The sequence below is a fragment of the Pezoporus wallicus genome, unplaced genomic scaffold (genome assembly GCF_028554395.1).
Source record: "Pezoporus wallicus isolate ANWC-B61680 ecotype Strahan unplaced genomic scaffold, APGP_CSIRO_Pwel_v1 contig_3181, whole genome shotgun sequence".
In the NCBI taxonomy this organism is placed as follows: domain Eukaryota; kingdom Metazoa; phylum Chordata; class Aves; order Psittaciformes; family Psittacidae; genus Pezoporus; species Pezoporus wallicus.
Window position 1 is genome coordinate 1,045,982 of NW_026641700.1, and position 22,971 is coordinate 1,068,952.

The window sequence follows — 22,971 nt, forward strand, 5'->3', positions numbered from 1 at the left end:
AGAAAGAAAAAGAAGAAATGAAAAAGGGAAAATGGAAAAAAGAGGGAAACGCAGGAAATCGAAAGGCAAAAAGGAAAGGCAAAGGGAAAGGGAAAAGAAAATGGAAAGAAAAAGCCAGAGGGAAAAAAAAGATTTAGAATCAGTGAATTCACAGTGTAATCAGTATTCTAATTGAGGAAGAACCAGACTGTATTCAGTAATGTAATACTCTAACTGAGGAGCCTGAGACATTATTTTGTTAGGGTGGTTTGTTGTTGTTTTGTTTTTGTTAAAATTTGCATTTTTGAAATGCGAAGTAAGGCTTGTAAAACTTGGCTCCTGAAAAGCATTTTGTCATATCCTCAAAAGGATAAATTACTCCTTTTCCCCTCCTCTCTCATTTTTCAGTTTCTTTTTCTCTGCTGAACAGCAGCAGCTCTTGGAGTGCTATGTATTTGAGGATCACATACAGGGTGGTGGTGGAAAAGCTACATAGAAAATGCTATTTTAATGAGCTTTAACAAAAACGATAAATGTAGAATCAGACATGCATCACCTTTTCCCTCCCTCTTGATGTCTCATACATTGTAGAAGGTAAATTGCAGATACATCATAAACACAAAGGCAGCCCTAGTAAAATGTAGGCTGCTTTGCTCCTCTTTCAAGTTCCTGTGACTGAACATAGAAAAAAACTTTCTATGATCTTGTGATCAAATGCTGCCATTCAATCAAGAAAGACTAACAGAAATGGCCAAAAAATGGGGCTTTTACTGCTGCTGAGGACTGTTGACCTGCAGCATAATGACATTGTTGTTGTGACCAAAAGAATACCAAGTAAAACATTAGCCACTTTCCCAGTGCTTTCAGACTGAATTGCTTTTTTCTGTTGTGCAGTACCATCAAGGAGTAGAAGGGGGAGAGGGAGACTTCATTTACTAAAGAGGCTCCTGGTATTCAAAACATGGAAACTGTTGTTGTCATACTGCTCATCTTACATGATGAATCACAAAGGAAAAGATCTTCACAGGCTACTTCAGACACATCATGCTACTTCACACCCTTGGGGTCTCGGGGTGGGGGGTGGAGAGGGGGGCACAGAAGAGTCCTCAAGGTTTCTCTGGTGGTAAGGAAATGATTACTTTGGGAAGTGGTAGGGAGGGAAAGAAAGAGGCAGAAAGGCAAGACCAGGAGAGAAGGACAGGTTCTGTATACTCCTTTCTCAACATATTTGCCTTCAATCTCTCATTAAACATCCTTTCTTGATACACAGTCCTTCCTAAAGGCATCAGCATTAAATTTCTCCCATAGCCACTTAAACCCACACCAAGCACCTGCTACTTATGCCTGTTCACAAAAGCACTGAGAAGTCTGAATACATATTCTCTCTTTTAAGCCACTGAATTCTTCACCAGCTCTGCCAATAGAAATGTATTTGGAGAAAACCCTCCATGCCAGTCCTGATGGAGCAAATCCACTTGAAAGACTCCATGAGGCTGTATGCTTGAAGGCAGCAGCCACTATGTCTGTGGAGCCCTGAAGGCAGCACAGACCAGGCACGCATCACCTGGATGTTTACTGATTTACAGTGGTGTTCCAAAATGTGTGAAAAAACAATGCTCCGGTTTTATTGCGACATCTGAAAAGTCCAGTCCCAGAAGCTTCCACTTCTGGTTGAAATATGGAGGCCCAAAGGAATGTGTCAAAGAATACCTATCTGTATGCTGTTAAGTTTCAAGAAAACGTTTTTGTTCAGGTTAACTGGAATTACAGAGCAAAGACTCAGACTGAAACTTCTGACTTAAACTTCTCTATACTTCAAATTTTAAAATGTTCAACGCGAAAGCAAGTAGCAAAGTTTAAGAGAGGGAGGGAGGAATGAGGAGCAAAGGAAGAATTTTGCTATGAGAGGACTAAAAGGATTAAATAATTTCCCTTAGTAAATAAAAAAACCAAAGAACCATGTAAACCACTTGCCGAGTATTATTAAGCATAACACACTGTGAGCTTGAGTGGTTAGTCTGTGCTCAGCTAGACTGATATCCTTGCTCAAGTTAGCTTTTTAAATGAGTTGTAAACTAGCTGGCTCAGGTGTGACAACGCTATACTGCAGCAGTAAGGCCTACAAAGCAGAAGTACTCCCGTCATTTAAAGTGTCCTGAAGGGACTAATAAAAGTAATGCAGGAGAGGAAGAAACAGGAGGATATGCTACTGCTGGCCACAGTTGATGCAAAAGCAGAATTCCTCCCTGAAATCTGAATCATGTACAAATGACTTAACAATGTTCCACATTGTTTCATGCTCTGCTTTGTATGTTTTTGTTTGTTTGTTTTACTTTGGTTTAAATTGCCAGCCCTTTAGACCTAAACAATCTGAAATTCAAGCTGTGAATCTTTCTGGCTCATAAATTTTGCCTGCCATAACACCTGTGCAACTCATCTGTCTCATCTTGGATTTTACAAGTGCATCCAAGGAATAGCCTTGTCCCTGGACCAGAAACTTATCGACACTTGCTGATATATGAGGCACGACAGAATTCAGTGCACATACTCTCAGCTGTGCTGGCTATGCAGCAATAAAATACAGAAGAGACTTTTTTGCTCATAAGCAAATATATCTGCCATTGCATATAAAGGGAATGGATTGTTAAATTATAAGATTTATGTAATCACTTTTCAAAGCAAAAAATGCTCTTCAATTTAAAAGAAAAAAATGTATATATTAAAATTAGACAAACTGTGACATACTTCATTACCGCTAGACATTATGAATGACAAAGGAATGCAATTCTCCATTTATCTTGCAGACTTCTGGAAACCTTATGAAAGATATGACAGGTGATACTGTGACAGAAAGAAACACGGAATGATCTTCTCTCATTTATATGCCTTATTGTTCTCCAACTTCAATCCTATAAACCAAGTGAAAGATCTTAATCCAAAGTGCAGTAATGATGTTTTATACATCATGACCTGAATTAATGCAATACCAAAAATAAACTGATCTTACATGGTTTTTATTAGGTCTAGTTACAAAGTAATAAACAAGCCCTGTGAAACAATTTGCCATTAATTATACAGACAGATTACAAAAGTCAGTATTTCATAATAATGTTATTTAAAATACAAAAAGATATGGTTCTTTTCCTAGGAACTTACATAAAAGTATAAGGCCAAATAAACCAAGACATATATATGTAGCACATCAGATAATTTGAGAAAGCCCCCATCATCAACATCTTTATATATTGCTGGAAAAGCAGGCCTTAGACAATGTCAGCACTCAGTCTTCTCACACAGATTCTCTGGTGGTCCCAGACTATGTGATTTAGCACTGATACACACCTCCTAATATCAGAAATACAAACTGGTTCAACTCATGCTCCTCCAAGAAATAAACGCATACCAGCTATTGGGGTTTACTGGGTAAATATCTAATTCTGTATCCTCCTAGCCAAAGCTAAATGAAAATTAGTAGATAGGAGTTGGGTTGTTGTTTTTTTTTAGATAGTATCTCTTTGCCTTGAAAGAAAATACAATCTTAAAAATAAATAAATAAATAAACACCACCCCCCCCCCCCCCCCCCCACCCCCTCCCAAGAAAAAACAAGATCTAGAAAATTTGGAATGGAGTTTTGCATCGAAACATGGAAATGTGTGCTATGAAACCAGAAGCATCTGCACAAATGTCAGCACAGCAAGAACAGAAGGTTACATAAACATAATTCTGGAGAAGTAGAAAAAAAAGGAGCTAAAGAACCCTGTCTTGTTCAGTGATACAAAATGACACATTTCACCTTTTAAACTCCAAAAAATGCCATGAAGCAACATAAATATTGGCTAACTTTTAAAGGCTGTCTTTGAAAGGATGGAGATAGTCCAAGAAACACTTGATCTCAGCTGAAGTCGCAACCTATTGGCAACCTGTTGCTGAAGAGTCAGTTCAGGCTGGATTAACTACAAGCAGTATTTTGCTGGGTACCCAGAAGGAGGGCAAAGCCAGGAGCTGCTGCTGCTGCTGTGTGAGAGCCATGGCTCTAAAAGGAAAAGCAGCACTGAGGAGGCTGGCCACACCACAGAAGCCTGCATGAGCCACAAAACAAAGCCACAAAGACCTAACAGGGGAACTGCTTACTAAGCAAGAGGTTTTATATTTTCTACTAATTCAGTACCTATCCTGTAGTTTCTTGGTTAGAAAGTCCACCTTTATGACCATCTCTTTCAAAGGCTACATGATCTTACTATGGATGTCTGAAAAATGAAATTCTGTTTCCCTAGGGAAACTCTCTTCTGACAGCTGTGTATGCTACTCAGTCACCTCTTAACATCCATCATGACCCAGGCAACAGGTCAACAGAGCCCATTCTGCACTGAGCAGTTTGTTAGAGACCCCTGAGCTGGAGACTGCCACCTGTGCGCTGCTGAGGATGCGGGAAGGACCTGGGGTGCAAAGCAGGAAGTGTTACAGTGGCCTCATGGTCATCACCAGGGCTCAGGCAGGACAATAACAGAAGGAATTAAAGATTTTATGTCTGTCAAAGATTAAGACTGGGAACTGATATTTAGAGGGTTCAAGATGTAAAAGAAATTTCTGTTGACAACAAGCTGAGCATGTGCATTCATGGAGCAGAGGAAGCAAAAGATAACAGTGATAGAACAAAAAATGACAAGCAGAAATTGGAAACAGGATAAAGAAATAGAAAATGTATTAAACAGTGATTTTTTACAAAGGTCTTTACATGGATCATATTTTCTGATACAATGGGGAAGGATTTATATACTGCAGTTGGCAGATAACAATGAAAATATTTACAAAACTGAATTCGTAGGAAGTAGGCGGTATAAAACATTCAGATAACATTAACATCATATATGGTAAGGGAACTGAGGATACAAGTGAGGGAATTCATGTATTTTGAACAAAGATAATTTCTGAACATAACAATACGCGAAAGATAACCTCCTTTTAAAACTAGCTCTGCTGAGTATTAACAGTACGAAACCTACCAGAATGCCCTTTATTCTGTTTAAGTTCTCTGCAGCACTCAGCAAATGTTTTAACCTAACTACAAGCCTGTACATAGTTTCCACCTTTGGCTGCTCTTTTGTCTTGTTTAAAATGTCAATTACATATACATACATACAGAAAGCAAGATAGAAAGACATTGATATTTATAGTAATGTATTACTTACCTTGATAAAGTGATGTAAACTCCCCAAAATATAGTTCTGGAAGAGTTTTCAGGGTTTTATGCATATAAATGAAGAGAAAATTAAATAAAAAGATGAAGCACCAAAACTAAGAAAAAGAGGCTAAAAAGTTATCAAACAAAACATTTTAGGTTCATTCATTCAGAAAAACATCTGAATCATCTGATACTATCACTGATAACAAACAAGGTATCATTTGTTCATTCATAAGAGAAAACCAGTGGAACATGTTGCTACATTTTCCATTGCAGAGTTAATTCACAACTGGAGTACTGTTTTCTCATTACCATTTCAGCCACAATCTCCTAGAAAACACAGCGCTCTAGATATGTTATTCAGTATTCTATTTCTCTGAAGCAAAGATTAAATATTTAAATATATTCTCAATGGCTGAAGAATCTAAGAGATGACCTAAGAGAAATATTTAAAATAAGGAGAAAGGCAGAAAATACACATACATTCTCCTGAAATGAGTGTGTAAAAATGCAGTGCTTGGGACCTTCTAAAGAGAAAAATGCATGGTAATAATGATTAAAACAAGATATGAGGTATTTGCAAATACATCTGTACTGTTGAAGATGATTTTTTTCTGTTTAAGAGTTTCTGCTCAAGTTAAATTCAATCCCAAAATGCCAGACACTTGTTACTTGTGGGGTTCTTAATCTTCACAAGATTAGTACTTCCCTCTTCTTTCTTTTTGTCAGATATTTGTAACTTGTCATTAAAATCAGCAATAAAAGCCACACAGACCTGCTATGAAAGAGTAAGATTCTTGACCATGCATTGTAGCATTGTGTCTCACTTATTTTCCCTGAGAAAGGAATTGGCCCAATGTCCTATGACAACCAAAAGTATTTACAAAGCCAACAAAATATAGGAAGTACTATAATGACTATAAAATGCTGTGAGAGAGCATAATGGACATATCAGCAGAGGATAATTACCACAACTGAGGCATGTTCCTGTGAAATTCCAAAGAGAAATGTAAGAACTCATTAAGTCTTTGCATTTATTCAAAAAGACAAAATGAATTTTTTTAAAGGCATCCAAAGGATACTGGGAGATGAACGAAAATTCTATGCAAAGATGTACCCTAAGCTAGCCCATCCAAAGAGAAATCAATTTGTTACTGATAGAATTGCTAGGAAATTTTACATTAATTTAGTGACTGCAAAATGTGATAGATTAGCAGGATTTCCTTTAAAGTCCCCTATTCACCAACAGAGATGCAGCACTGAAAGACTGACAGTGAGCTACCTTCATCATTAGCAGTGCCTTTCACGTCTTGGTGGAGATGTACAGTGCTATAGTCTGATGAACTCATTTTCTGACTTCTCTTTCAGAGTGGCAATGCAGGGCCTGTACAATTAGTTTTGTGTGGGGCTGCACTCTCTATAGGAAGAAAATATATACAGTAGGCCCTGGTCTATTTAGCTCAGAAAAGCAGTGCTAATAAAAGGAAAACAAAAACAAACACAAAAACCTGCGAAAAAATAATCACTCAAAGCTAATCAGAATATTTATGAAATTCACATGGAATCTGCCAAGAACTGAGAGTTTCCAGATTTCTGGAGAAATGTACTTCCTCAGTATGGAAGAAATGCAGATATTAACTAATTATTTATGTGATAACCAATTATTTTGTACGGTACGTCTAAGACTGAACATGATGAAATTCTTATTAGTTGAGCAAGGAGGACAGTGGAGCAATTCCCTTTGGAATGGAACGAAGCCAAGTAGTTGGATAGAGAAGCACCCCTAAGGAGAACAATTCACTAACATAGACAAAGTATTGCTCAATTTACATCTGACCAGCAAAATGTTTCAAGTGGCAGAAAATAACCTTTACATTGTCACTGGTGGTCTGGAGCTGCCAGTGTTCAGCTCCACAATTTTTAAGAGACAACAGACAGCAGTTGAAGTTAGAAAGTCAAACAAGTAATGACATATTTTTGCCTTGAGAACACACAGAATGCAGAATCTCCAGAGTACTCTCTGTGCTCTTTCTTTCCTTGCAGATACAACACTGCTTTACTCTTTCCTGACTTATTGTTGGCCTGGGTCAGCTTAGATGTGTGACTCCTGGATAGGCTCAAACATCCAGGTACACAGCAGTGATTCTCCTGGAATTTCTATTTTATTTAAAAAAAAAACCCTCCAAAGTAGCAAAACAAAACAAAATCAAAAAAAAAAAAAAAACAACAAAAAAACAAACACCAAAACCTCCCCCCCCAAAAAAAAAAAAATCCACAAAAAACAACCAAACAAGCAAACAAAAAAAACAAAACCACAACAAACCCAAACCAAATAAACCATAAACCCAAATTCCAACCTACTCCCCCCCAAAACCAAACAAACAAGCAAAAACAAGAAGAAAAAAAGCCAACTCCAAAACCAAAAAAACCCACACCAAGCCCCACATCCAGTTAAACTTACATTTCATTTGCCAAGGAGACACTAGTTGGAAAAGAGCTCTGTATTCAAAATGAGTGTTTGAGATAACTATTTGGGAGGATTTGGGAGGAACTGAGTCATGGCCCATTGCTGATTCATAATGAAAGCTACTCTTATGTTGCCCAGTCTTTCTGATGGGCTGTTCAACATCACATTGAAGCTACCTACTTCAGTCCTTCCTCCATCATGACTTGATAACCAGGCAAAACCAGACCCACAACATGAACACTTTATCCTACAGACATGGTGTCCCCACACATATACCCTACGTCACCAGGATCACATCTCAGGGAACTGGGGAAGCCAGCATGGATGGAAGATAGCTGCCAAACCAGTGCGTCTGGTCCATAGTCTCACTGCCTCAGGAACAAGGGTAGGTTGTACAAAATAGCCTACAGTCAGGCTGATTCTTTTTTCTTGATGGGCTTCATACAACCTCTTATTAGCTGGCAAGCCTGAACCAAAACATCAGAGTTTGGGTGAGAGGAGATTTGGACAAACATGTAAAGCCCTCCCAGTTCAATGCTATGTCTAAAAGAAGTACAGCTGAAAATCCTAAATCAATTTAATTTAACCCTAAAAGGATTGATGAATTTTCTCTCACAGTAAGATCATGTCTTTGAGCAGCAGAGGTTAATAACAGCTAGTGTTGCATACTTCTACTAATGTTCTCTGGTTCCGCATTTTTTAACTGAAATCCATAAAGAGGTCACAGCAATAACTAGAGATGATTTTCTTTCTATGCCAAGTACTGGGATGCTGGTAGGATAATTTTCAGACTCTGATTGTGACTTTCCAAGTAAACCAGGAGACCTGATTTTCCTTCCTTCTGCATACAGGAAGATAAGCAACTGCCAGGAAGGGGATAAAGCAAGATGCTTCTATATTTGCTGAGAGGCTGTTGTGGTTTAAGCCCAGGCCATAAGTCAGCCATGCAGCCCTCTTGCTCACTCTCCCCCTTTCTTCCCCCCACCCCCCCTCCCGGAGGGATGGGGAGGAGAATCAAAAGAATGTAACTCCCACTGCTTGAGTAAGAACATCCCAGTAACTAAGGTATAACACAAATCACTACTGATACCACCAATAATAACAGTGATAAGGGAAATAACAAGGGAAGAGAATACAACACCACCTGTCGATATCCAGTCTGACTGAGCAGTGAGTCAGCCCATCCAGGTAACTCTCCGTTACATCCTGGGCATGACGTGCTGTGGTATGGAATACCTCTTTGGTCAGTTTGGGTCAGGTGTCCTGTCTCTGCTTACTCCCAGCTTCCCCTTCTCCCTGGCAGAGCACGAGACTCAGAAAGTCCTTGGTCAAACTAAACATTTGAGCAGTAACTAAAAACATCGTTGTTATCAGCGTTGTTCCCAGGTTGAAAGTCAAGAACACTGCACTGCACCAGCTACTAAGAAAGAGAAAAATGACTGCTACTGCTAAACCCAGAACAGAGGCTTAAATACAGGTTCACAGCACAGATCAGTAAACTGAGTAGAAGGTCTATCAGGAATCTACATCAAGAGGAAGAAACTAAGACTGAGTGGTTTTTGCACTGGATGAAAGTTAAGTAAGTATGAGTGGTCAGTATCACTTCAATTGACACAACTGCTCAACTGATCATGTTTGCCCTCCAGCTTCTGAAGAAGAGGAGGAAGGAATTCAAAAAGTGTTTTAAACATGGATTTGAAAAAGGCCTTACTCTAATAATAAGACATAAATATTCTCTTTCATGTGGATCAAATACCCTATGATAATTTCTAATTATCTGTGTTGGGAGCTACAAAATCTGCCCTCCAAAAACAGAGGATAAATGGGATCTTACAGATATCTAATGCATAGTTGAGTGAGTGCAGTTGCTGGTTCAGTGGCTTTGCCCCAAGCATTATGCTTGATCTGCATCTGAATTGTACTTAGGTAAATGAAAACTCAAAATAGTTACTTTCCAGCTCATCCTTGCAACTAAACGCCATCTGACCACAACAATCATGAGAGAAACATGGCAGAAAATTTTCCCACATGGACACCTTCTTCAGGAAACTAAAAGTTGATTCATGTCCTTTAACTGAGAAAGCAGCAAAAGTTATAAACATTGAAATCCAATTTCAGTGTATCCCTGGGAACAAAAGTTATCATGCTATCTTATCAAGACTCCTATTTTGATGTCCCACATTGCTGATGTTGAATACCCAATATATTCCTGATTAATTTTAAAATGTAATAAAAAATATAAGATTTTCAACTTCTAGTTTTCATTCTTTACTACGTACCCTTTTTATCTCAAGCAGGCACTGTAAGAACATTTGGCTCTATTTCTGGCTCAAATCATGTGTCCTTTCTGAGACAACCAGGAATGTGACCATGGAGCATGAAGGGTTTTAATGGCAAAGCTGCACTTACTGACTTCTTGCTATTCACACTCTTTCCATTGGGTGTTGCTATATTAAACAGATTACTACTGGGACTCAATGTATGCATACAGAAAGGTTTGAGGGTCTCTGCCTATGTTGCTTTGCCCATTGTCCTATGCAGCCCAAGTCTGTTGTACTTCACCAAGCTGGTGCTGTAGTGCATTAGTGTCGAGAAAAATTGTGATTACTTTTTCAAAAGAAATCCATTGAATGGAGTCTTGCAGCTTGTACCACAAGTGTTATATTCTTTCATGAAGGTGATTTGACTAAAATTTATATGTACATTGCAGCATTCAATTACTGTACACAGTAGCTGTTCAGATGGCTCTCTTTTAATTATTTAGTACATCTTCTGCATAAAGAACCAGGCAATGAATAAGGAGGAATTTAATGAAAGTAACTAAAAAGAGGAAACAGGTTACCGGAAGTCAAAAAGAAAAAAAAAAAAAAAAAGGTAATAACTTAGGATGCAATTCTTGCAAAGATTTCCTGCTCACTTAACATAGCTTTTCAGAAAATATGAGGGAGAAATCTTTGCAGATCTGTGGCCTTGGGGAGGCCTTGGGCCTTGTCAAACACTAAGAATCAGGCAACTGATAACTAAACTTTGCACAGCTGATGGCCACATAGATGACAGCAGAAGATTTCTAAAGCAACCTACTGGCTGGAAATTGCCTTTCAATGTGGCATGGACACACCAATGAATGAATTCTGCAGGTAGTATCAGAAAATGGCTGCATTTCATTAAGTTATGGCTAGTACAAATGGTATAAAATCACTTCATATCTGAAATATCCTCAGTTAATATTAACAGCTATTGCTGTTAATATTAGTAACTTCAACTAGTAACTGTAAAGAACACAAAATTACTATAACCTGAAATCCTGGTGCTTTTATAACTATAATGCAGTTGCTGATCTAGTTGGTTTGAAAAGCACCAGCATTTACTTATGTGGCCTTCACTCTAATTGGAAAAAAAATCAAATATAAGTATTTTAGATAAAAAAATGCAGTAGGACAACACAATTCTTTATGTACTTAAATTCACTGCTGTCAGGCATAAATGTCTGAATAATACAAACTTGGTCAAGGAGGAAGTTGCTACAGGTCATTAAGGATAGGCTTCTAAAAGGGAGGTTCACCCTCTTAGCTGGGCTGGTAATATAAGCCATGCTCACACAGGATAGAGAAATTCCAGCATTTCTGTATTCTAAACTCTTCAGTGAATTTTAAACATTATAATGATGGCTGGACTTACCTGGTAGACCGGGTGGGGTTTTCAGATATTTCCCATTAAAATGTTGAATTACTACTTCACATTTTTCTGTAGACTCCATCCTAGAAAAGAGAAGAAAGTGGGATGGGGGCAGATGCAATTCATGTTACTAGGCTGCTATAAAAGTGCTCCGTCAGCAACAACAAAAAGCAAAAGGAGAAAAAAAGCACAAGCACAGATGCTGAGAGGTATCTTCAAAGCTGTTCTTGTGGAGAAACTGGTTGAGCTCATTACGGTATGGTGTGGCTTGGGAGAAGGACCTGCCACCCTCAAAGCCTGCAGCTGCGCTCCCGGCTGTGTGTGAGCCACGGAAGTGTCAATGAACAGTCCCCTTTGTCTCTGGGGGATCACCCTGAACAAGGACATTCTTTATGCTCTCATGTGCTGCTTGGAAAGGCAAAGGACGTGTTTCTAGATGCCTTGTGCACCAAAAATAACTTCAAATAGCATGAAGAAAAAAAAAACAAAACATGATTTTTAGAAGACCCCATAGGATTAAACAACAATTATTAAGGTTTACAATGTTAAAAAAATAACCTGCAAAGACAGACTGTATAGCAAAGACAATGCATATATGCCTATTACAACATAAAGCTAAATTTTGTGTGACGACTAATTTACATGTAATACTGGTAGGTGAAATGCCTTACTGTTTATCTCCTATGACCTCAAGATAACTTTCAGAAATTAAAGCATTAACAATGAACTGGTACACGTATTTTTGACAGAACTGCAAAGAATATAAAGCTGCTAGTCAAATCCCAAACCATGTTTATACCACATCTGGGAATTCACCATTCAGGTCTTGTAAACTGCCCGCACACTAGGTCATAGAACAACTGATACAATTTGCTACAGAGTGTTATAGAAAATTCAAACAGAGGAAAGAAAGAAATGAAAAGCCAATAAGCAAGCAAAAAGAAAAGGAAAATCACACTGGTTTCGTTTTTCTTAGAAAAATTGTATTAAAAAACATGTTCAATCTTCCTTCAATACACCAGTGCTTACAGGTACTCTCTGCAAAGTAACTCCAGTGACATAAATATTGCTTACTTCCCACCAGTCTAGATATTTTTAAAATTAATTTATCCACCACCCCTCTTGTTACATGGTTTTAGGAAAGACTGGCTCACATAGAGCAGTAGTTTGTCCTCAAGGGTTCAAAGGAATTACCCCCACTACCACCAAGAAAAAAAAAAAAAATTAAAAAACAAATCCTGATTTGAATCATTAAAAATTGTCCCTTCCAGGTCATATCACTGCATATTTTGTGGGCTGGGCCATTTCTACAAGCACAAAAAGACAGAAACTTAGACTGTTCACTTAGGCTTCATTCAGATTTAAATAAGCGACTGTCTGCACCGAGCCTTTAGAGACTCTTGTCTGTGAAAGAATAAATGCAATAAAAGTCTGTTTTCTGTAGCTGCAGGCACTTGATGTCAAACCATGTTATGTTGCACCACACAGCAGTGACAATTTCATTTTAATACATGGGGTACATTTTAACAAGCCAAAGCAGTCCCTGCAAAGAATGCAATATATAAGCTGCCAAGTGAAAGAGACTCAGTGCACTCCATGCATTTTATGTGGGAAGAGAACAAAAGTGAAACCCACAGTGTTCTGGGATAAAAAGGCCATCATTCGAATACCACTCTGAAAAAGAATGTGCACATTTTCTTCTCAAGTTTCACAATTAACGTCTCTCAAATGCCATTGCTAGCTATCTATACTCTCGCACACGCTTCACTTGAAACCGACACTGGCATTATCGACTCAGTTTGAAAAGGCAGCACAAAAGACAAAGCTGCCTATACACGTTCCCTTCAGATATGCTGCTGAGTAACAACTGCATCCACCCCTCCCCTACCTGAGTCCCCATGTGCTTTCTGCTACTTGTGCCTGTGGGGTAGACGGCATCCATCCCAGGGCCATCTCAGTATGAACCACAATTTACACTTGTCCACAATACCTGTTTTTAAGAAATAACCCTTTCAAACTGTGTTCTTCAGGATGATTAGCTTACTGACTGGGAAGAATGTGGGGTATAGAACAGCCAGATGTATTACTAAAATTGCCTGGTATTTGCCATCACAAGACCCTGATTTTTAGTTTAGTTAAAATTCTGATCAACATCAGCAACCTAGGTAGCAGTGTCTATGGCAGGTGCCTACCCATGAGCTGAACCTGTCTGTATACATCAATTCAGACATTCCTTTTTCTCTTCTCACTTGTTTTAGCCATGAAGACTAGCCATATGTGGGAAGAAGCCCAATAAAAATATACTTGGTTACTCCACACCAATAAATTCTACATAGTTCTTCAAAAAGCTGCAGTACTTGCCCATTCTAGAGTGTTTGGAAACGCAGGGGAAATGGACAAAATGGACAAAATATGCTTTTTGTCATGAATTTATTCTTCTTGTCTGAGATAAAAATGTTTCAAAATGTTTGTTGAAACTGGTATTTAATAAAACTATCATTAAAAGGATTGTTATATGTCAAAAGTTAGCTTGCAGGGGACAGGTTTTCTACAAAAAAATGTCACTGGAGCATGGGTAAACATGGGGGGGAGAGTGCATGGGGGAAGAGCACTCTTTATATTTCTTAGTGTTGGGTTTTGTTTCATAATTGATAGATCAAAAAATGTGGCAGATGACAATATTCTAGAGAAAAGACAAAGACCTTAGAAGCTTCATAACTTTCTATTGAAAGATACAAATATCCAGCTCCTGCTGGAAAGGGAAGGGCATTGGCTTTACATGGTAACAGAAATTCTAGCTGATCAGATAAGTCACAAAAAATTCACAAAAATAGTTGATCAGATAATTCAGAAGTATCATTTTCAAAATCCCTTAAACAGAATGTTTTTGGTGCTCATCCTAATAGGATCTTAGGTAATAATTCATGTTTAAATGCAATTTGGACGTAACTATAATGCATCTGAGTATTATTTTGAATCAGGAAATGCACTGCAGAAAATAAAAAAATTATCAAAGCCATAGACCAGATTTTTATGATATTTAGATGCACAGATAATCATCTAAACCAATCAAAATTATAATTTATTTTCACCTGTGTCTGTATAATTCCGGCTTTCAGAAACTGAATTGTAAAGTTCCCAAATACAGTGTAACTAGATTGTCCATATACTATCCAATTAGAAAGGGAGTGATTTTTAAAAAAAAATCGGAAAAGGAAGACTGTTTTTATGACTGTTTTCTAGCCATAGTTTGCAAATTTGAGTTATTTCAGTATGACTAGTAAAAGATCAAACAAACAAAAAAACGCGGGGACTTAAGGAAGTATCTCAACCAAATAATTTGATGTTCATGTCGTGCTATTACTTAAAAATAAAAGCATATTACTCTCTTTACAGACCACAGTGGCTCCAATGTAGTCATTACATGCTGTTGTAACACAACAAAAGAGAAACTTTACAGTAAAAAAATAGAAAAATAAAAAGGAAAAGGAATTATTTTTAAAACCAAAAGCTCTTACATATGCTTATTATAAAGATTGATGCAGTGTCAAGAAATAACTTCATAAATTTATATACAAGGATTAACATGCTGACTACATAATTATTACACAAGAAATATTCAGTACCATATAATTACCAGTTAGTGGTAAAACATGGGTTTGGTTTACATATACCCTATAGTCATACTACCTAATAATAATAATAATAATAATGTAAATGAGAATCAAGTCTATAATTTTTTTGTATACTGAGTAAATACTTAAAGATTAAATTGTTACTACAACATTTCTGTTATGACCGCAATATGCCCATGGCAGGGAGGTTGGAACTAGATGATCTTAAGGTCCCTTCCAACCCTAACTATTCTATGATTCTATGATTGTTGTTTTCTTGCATTTATAAAGGCATGGATAATAAAGCCTGGGGGCAATGTTTCTTTACTTTTGTCCTGGTTTAAGCCCAGCTGGTAATTAAGTGCCATGTAGCCGTTCACTCACTCCCCCCCCTTCCTCTCCCAGCTCCTGGAGGCATGGGGACGAGAATCAAAAGAATGTAACTCCCACAAGTTGAGATAAGAACAGTCCAGTAACTAAGGTATAACAGAAAACCACTACTGCTATAATGATAAGGGAAATAACAAGGGAAGCGAATACAACCGCTCCCCACCCACCGATACCCAGCACAACTAAGCAGTGATCTAACCCTTCCGGGTAACTGCCCCCAGTTCTACATCCTGGGCATGACGTGCTGTGGTATGGAATACCTCTTTGGCTAGTTTGGGTCAAGTGTCCTACCTCTGCTTCCTCCTGGCTTCCCCTCCTCCCTGGCAGAGCATGAGACTCAGAAAGTCCTTGGTCAGAGTAAACATGACTTAGCAACAACTGAAAACATGGGTGTTATCAGAGCTGTTCCCAGGCTGAAAGTCAAGAACACAGCACTGCAACAGCTACTGAGAAGGAGAAAAATGACTTCTGCTGAAGCCAGGACAACTTTTTAAGGCATTTTGCAAAGATGGAAGTAGGTAGGGAATAGCAATATTTTACAGTGGAGGACTCCAAAGAACCGAGGCTACAGTTAGAATACACACTTGAAAAACTCAATTTCTTTAGCACATCAAAAAGATGACTGGGGGACAGTCTAATAGCAGTGCATAAGTACCTTTGTGTGGAGAATAAACTAGGTACTAAGCAGTTCTTTAATCTTGCTGAGAAAGTTGTGACAAGAACCAGATAAATTTGAAAAATAAATTAGTCAGAAACCTTTAACTACAAGGAAGATGAGCCACTGGCACACATTAGACAGAAAAGAGGTGGCTTTTCTTTTTTCTTTTTTTTCCTGGTTGATGTGCTGAAATCACTTCTGAAAGTCATATTTTAGTAAAAGACAAGCGTTATATCAATTATAGGTAAGTGGGAGCACTTCAACTTCACGAGATACAAAAGAGGTCAGAGAAAATTATCTCCAGTCTTAAATACTCCAAAGCTACAAGACAGGTTTGATTAGTATGAGGTTTCTTAGCACCTCCTTATGTTCAATTCTTCACCCTTCTATGTCAACATGTTCACTTATTTATTTAATTTATTCTGCTAATATAATTCCAGGCATTCTAAGAGCCTGATATGGCTGCAACTTGCAATTTTCTTCTCTCCTGTAACTGACTTAGCTATGCTATGTCTCCAACTTTTCAGCTGGTAAGAGACTGCTTCCAGATGTTTGTGATTTTTGGTTTGAATACATTTTATGCTGGAAAATTGTTCCCTTTGTCACTTACAGTCTAGGAAGAGATATTAATTTTGACAAGTTCTCCTCATTGCTCATAAATAATGTCTTTTCCTAACACGTCTTGCGTGCATATTCTTCATGTTCAGTCCTGTTTCCATGAACAACAGGAGTTTGTTCATTATCTCAGATGAATATACAAAATCTGCAGAAACCTCTCTGGTGAGGACAGGATAGGCTCCGCTTCTCCGAGGATATGGTCCATGCAGCATGGCCCGTTATGCCAAGGTGACCATTTTGAGCTGCCTGAGGGAGTACCTCTGCATAGAGCTACATTGCTCCCCATAGAGAAAACTCCTTGTTACAGAAGAAATCCAATATAATTAAATGACACCTACGTTATCCTGAACCCCTTGAAAGATGCACAGCTTCCTTTGAGAAAAAGAACATACAAATTAAAGCCTTGGCTCTCCTGTTTTGTTTCAGTGGAAACTGGAGCACGTCCATTTCTATTGAAATCCATGCAAAACTTCTATAAATAGAAAAATGATCCTGTGGGGGTTCAAAATCTTGTTTCCCATTTTCTGTTGCTCCACTTCAGTAGCTGAGTACTGTTTCCAAAGAATAATTTTAAGACATGTAAAATGCAGACAAGCAGGAGGTAAATTTAACAAAAAACATATGCAGGCAGAGAAAAGCATCTCATTGGAAGCTCTTCCAAAAGAAAAAAGTACGGAAAAGACAAGGATGAAGCCCAAAGTCCCAGCAATGAAGTGGGTAAAAGCCTCACTACAGCCCCACGTCCCGTCCCCCCCCCGCCCCCAGCTCTGTCACAAAAGAACGGAAGCATGTGCTTTAAACTTCATTTTGCTTTAAGATGATACAGACAGCTAATTGAGAATCTTCTGACTTTGGTCGTTTGCTGGGAACAGCATGATAACACTCTTTTTTGACAGTTTGTGTTGGATAAATTTTCTCATGTTACTGGAAAAGAATTATATGAATACACGGTCATTTCCACCTAGACCCAGGCTGATTTATGCTACTGTCTTCACAGTCTCAGGTTAAGTATTATACTGGTGCCCGCCAGCAGTGCAATACTTGACTGTCTGACTGTCGGCATTTCCATCATAAATTTCTGGTTTCAGAGGCTTATGACTTCATTGTAAAATGTCGCTTGGGGGTGAATCTTGCAAGGTCGTTTTAAGTTACAAGACAGAAAACAAAATTAAAAAGTTAGTGCTTTCTAACTCTTTCTTTGCACTTTGTCATATACAAAGACCTAAAAAAATGCTTGCTCCACTACTCATCTGAGTGTGGTACACATATGTATGGTATTATCAATATTAGCATCCCTATGGTAGGTTACTTAAATAATACTGAATGGTATTTAACTGTGGGGCTATAAAGTACGATTTTTATTTCATTGATTCAATGGTATCAGTAAGTCCCTCCCTAAGGTATATCCCAATGCTTCCTTGCTCCCTTTTCCATGTCCCAAGGAGTTCAATTAAACTCACAGTACCTCAGGCTTGGATTATGAGAATTGCTCAGCTAAATTATCTGATGGCACCCAACTTTCTTATTCCTCCCTCTTTACCTTGAAGGGCTTCATATCCATTTTCATGCTACAGAGTCCCATTGATATTTGTCCCTGAATCCTGCCCCTCTTGTCCCTCTTGGGAGTTTGCTTCTCCCTGAAAGCGCAGCTCCATGCTTGACATTTTCTTAGGGATGTACTAAGTCTACCAAAAGTTGGTCCAGGTTGATATGCGAGATGGAGAGGTGAGGGTCTTGGAGATACATTCTTTTACAGACCTCCCCAGCACCTTGCAGTGCTGCTGTGTGCCCCTTCCAAGGTGGGGCTTTCAATGGGAATTTGCCATCACAGGCACTGGAATATTTTAGAGATAACACACAAAGTCTTTGGGGCATATTAGGGATTTCTAGTTTCATGTGAGATATCAATTACAAAGCAATTTCCTGGATAAGATGTAGGATGTGACAGATCATTATTCTGACTGAAAGCAGGAATGATCCTCATAGTATCTAAGCCTGCACTACCATCCCAGATGATGGATTTGTTCAAGCTAAATTTACAGCACCTTTTCAAATGCTTTCAATTAAACCCTTGAATAAAGAAGAACAAAGCATTTCCCCTCTTCACAAATACAGCCTTAAAATGCCTGAAGTTCTTTATCCCCCGTTGCTGCTAATGCTTCTCTGCCTCCAAAGTAGCATCATCACTGATCCTCAGAAATCTTCCTCTAAATACTCCCTCTCTTTTAGCAAGATGGCACCGCTGCTGTGGCTCCATTGTGATTGTGTAACTTCTTTATCTTCTCCCACCTTAACATCTGGAGCCACCCTTTATGGGCCTGTGGAAAGCCAGGTCTTACAGCAAATACTGTTACCTCTTTATAAGAGACAACAAATCTTCAGGATAGCATTAAATATTTCGCTCCATGCACTCAGCACCTTTTCGTGTCCAGTAATTCCAGCCTCCCTCAAAGACTTTCTTTCTTACTACCTCTGATATGCTTTTTACCTAAACCACCACCAGCAATATCGCTAATGTCCTGTTTGCAAAAGTCAAGTCATAAGAGATCAGCTTTAAAACTGCATCTTGAAAAAAAGTCTCCAAATCCAGTTCCTCTGGCTTTTTTTCCTTTGGTTTTTTTTTTTTCTTTTTGAGGATGAAGGACTATGCTTTTGCTCTAAGCTCTGAGGAATCCACTTACATGTTTTAAATGAAAGATCAGATGATGAACTCATTAGATGACTTCCAGCAATGGGGATTTAGGAGAAACACCTACAGTTTTAAGTCTTGTGATGAAATCCCTGTGTGCAGGGAACCACTATGTCATTCCCTCTTTTGATATCTTAAGACAGACTGAACTCAAAGCTTTTCACCCACACCATCTCCTTTTCCAATTCCTTATTTCTAGTATTTCTTCTGCCTCCTCCTCCTTCTAATTTCTCTCTCTGCTATATGACAGACTGTGTTTAGTCCCACCTTCTGCTTGCCTGTGTCAGCAGAAACCCATGCTGCCAAATGACAACAGCAGCACGAGCCCAGCAGAATGCCAGGTCCCACAGACAGCCTGGACCCAGTTAGCATGGCTTTGAAGTACAAAGCATGGGCTGGGGTGAGTCAGAGGCAGGTGTCCAGAGGTTCTGCCAATTCCCTTTCAACTAGAAGAACTTCTGTGGAGCCACAGGCAAAGTCTAAAGCCTCCTTTCTCTGGCCCCTTGCTCATAACTGTCCTCCCCAGATTCTCTGCTGGAGCATACCTAGGCACAGTTGGGTTCAAGCCACAGTGAAATGCTCTAGAAAGTTTCAGGAAAATATGTCCAGTTGCTTTTGAGGGATGCAAAAGAGATACTATCACAGCTTAAAAAAGGGAGCTAGTTTCGTACATACAAACTTTAAAGGAGGTTGAACTCTCATGTGGCCAGACATTGCTCAGATAATTTTCAGCCAAGAACATTTGAAGTTACCTTGCTTATAAATGATTAAGTAGCCACCTGCAGTACTATGATACTACTAATCATTTCCATTTAGCAGAAAAATCTGACAGTAACTGTCTACCGGAAGTCTTTACTTCCATTTGCGTTCTGAATATACTTATTTTGAGATTGACTAGTCACATAATTGGACAGAATCAAAATGCAATGTTTAATCATCACAGCAATTAATAACTCTGAAACACCAAATCTCAAAATTGCTGGATGCTGCATCATTTTAGTGTGTGCAAAGTTAACTTTTTCTCCTGTGCTTCTGTGGTTCAGTTAAGAGCTGTGCTAAGCAGCATGGCACAACCCACAAGCAGGCAAGATATACTGTGATAAAAGTCCCCAGGTCAGAAGGCAGCGGATAACTGACAGGATCACCATACGGGTTGCTGATCTGAACTCCTAAAATTTTATCTGGACTGAAATACAGCTACCATCTCCTACCTGTATTGCATTTATACCCTCTCAGCATGTGCTCACACTGTAGATAGACTAGAACAAAAGCTTCCTGACTACAAGCAAAACTAAACACATTAATCTATTTGGATTGATGTGGAGGAGAAAAGATACCAAATAGCACTGTATTACAAAAGGGTCAGGTGGCCAAGTAATTAAATCTTGTACTGATAATCCTGCAAAGACAAGAGTCAGCATTCAACCACGGTTCTGAATTCCTGGCTTTGTTCAAGTCAATGGGAGACCTGCTGTATACTTTGATGGAGCAAAGGCTTTACCCCTCTACAGTTTGCAGGGGAAATTACACAACCTTCATATTAGATCACTAAAGGTTTCTTGAAATTTGTTACATAATTACATTTCCACACACAAAGTCAGTTTTTTAAAATGCGAGTTTATCCCTGAGTTACACTAATCTCTACTTAGTGAGCTAGAAAAAATCATAAGGAACAGTGTGTCATCTTTCAGCATAAATGTTTTGCCTTTTCCCATTTGAATTCAGACAACATTATCTTAACATTCTTCATGCGTGATGATCTTTCACATCAAGGACAAAGATAACACTATAATGTCACTTATCTTGTAAGCCACTTTTTTATCATACAGTACCCCATTTCACTCAGTGATGTTATGACACTTAACAGAAGTGCCATGACACGGCAAGACATGGTGCATTTCAAAGAAATTCTCTAGATGACTAAGTCATTTTGCATTCTCTACAAAGCACAATGTTATGAATATTCTGCAAAAACAATGATTTGCTACTTTTCCTTTTATTTTGAAGAGAAAACTGAATTCATCAAAGAATTGAATCCATCAAAGAATTCTGATTCAGTTTTCTGCTTCAAAATTCAGCACAATTGCAAATTTCTCTATTTACTTGCTTTTTCAATACCTTTCTATATGTATAGCTCTCTATTCCTTGGCTTTTCAAAAGAAAACTATTTGATTTAAGGATACTTCAAGCTGAAGAGAATCTATATAATAATTCCCTGAGAGTAAACACGGAAACTTGTCTATCTGTGCTGACAATTAAGTACACGGTGATAATATGCTGTCCATTCTGTCAAAAATATCTAACTACTCCAACAGGGATTATTATATGTAAATATTTCTTCTTAAACTCTTCTCACAGTCTTGAGATCCCTGCAGCTTTCAAGGAAGTCATGTTTCTTCAGTTATAGTTCCTCCCCTTTGCTCTTCCAACTGATAAATTTACTTTTTCCTGTTACAAAATCTGTGCTAAACATTTAAACAGTTTCTTCACCAAGTGTGTGCTTCTGACTGTAGAACATCTATTATTATCCAAGCTTAATAATGCACAGATAGATCACTGTTCCAAGAGATTTTTATTTACATACACATACATGTAATGAACTATATTTAGAACAATGAAATGAACATCCTTCTGCATTGGTATTCTTCAGTTTGGTGGAAAGAACAGATACATGATCTGATAAAGATGCTGCTCTTCATTCTCAATAGCTATGAGACTTCTGAGTTACAAAATAGCATTTGAGAAGGACCAAAGCTGAAAAATGTGAATGAACCAAAAAAGGTGTAAAGGTTTCACCTGGCAAAGCCGACTCCTCTGCTGACTCCATTAGCATCTCTTAATATTCTGGTGGAAATGACATGTCCAAAGGGTTTCAGCATATTCTCCAGTTCCTGCTCATCCATGGAAACGGGTAAATTTGAGATGTATAGATTTGTGGGATCTTGCTCTTGTTGCTATGACAAAATGAGAGAAATATCCTCCGTTAGACTGAGCACAATAGAATAGCTTATGGCTCATACAATGAGGGCTACTCAAAACAAGACCAAGCCAAGAATTTATAGTTGCATTAGAAGCAAAACTGGGCTATCTGTTAATGACAACAACGTATTTGCCAAATTTCTACAAACTTTCATGCATGTGCTTAATTCTGTGTGATTCTTACTGAATTCAGTGATGCCACTCATTATAGAAAATTACTCATGAACAAGTGTTCTCAGGTTTGTGCCCTGATTTAGCAAACAGATTGTGAAGAAAACATGATTTCCACAAAAGTGCTCACTGGTAACATAAACAAAGAAAGAAAACACGTTTTAAGCAGATGTGCTTTCCAGCCTGCAGACTTCCCATTCAACATGTTCATCATGAGCAAGCTTCACTGAAAACCCACAACACTTTCCATAGTACTTTTTGTTTTTTTTTCCCCATCAGAAGTGTCTTGGTTGATAATGTGGAACAAGACCTAACTGGACTGGGGGGAGCTCTGCAGTTCAATCTAAGGACCTGCTAAGACAGGTCACATGTTTATTCTCAGACTGAATTAAAATATCTTGCAAAATATAGCCTTTAGTCTAAATAATTGAGAAAGCAAATGTGAAGACATCTTTCTCATTCTAATTTGGATTTCTAAGCTGAACTTTCATTTTTGGCAATCATTCCAACTCCTGTTCTTGCTTGCCGAGCTACTGCTACTGAAACAC

The 22,971-nt window shown here is 38.3% G+C and overlaps 1 protein-coding gene across 8 annotated transcripts in view; it reads right to left on the reverse strand.

The window, feature by feature from the left end:
- Positions 1-22,971, reverse strand: part of RBMS3 (RNA binding motif single stranded interacting protein 3) — a 722,404-nt gene that overhangs the window by 128,593 nt on the left and 570,840 nt on the right. For all 8 annotated transcript variants that reach the window (XM_057424892.1, XM_057424891.1, XM_057424893.1 and 5 more), the window contains 2 exons: positions 22,070-22,227; positions 11,308-11,387 (listed from right to left, as the gene is read on the reverse strand). In XM_057424892.1, coding sequence (XP_057280875.1) covers positions 11,308-11,387; positions 22,070-22,227 — 238 coding nt within the window. The remainder of the gene's footprint in view (positions 1-11,307; positions 11,388-22,069; positions 22,228-22,971) is intronic.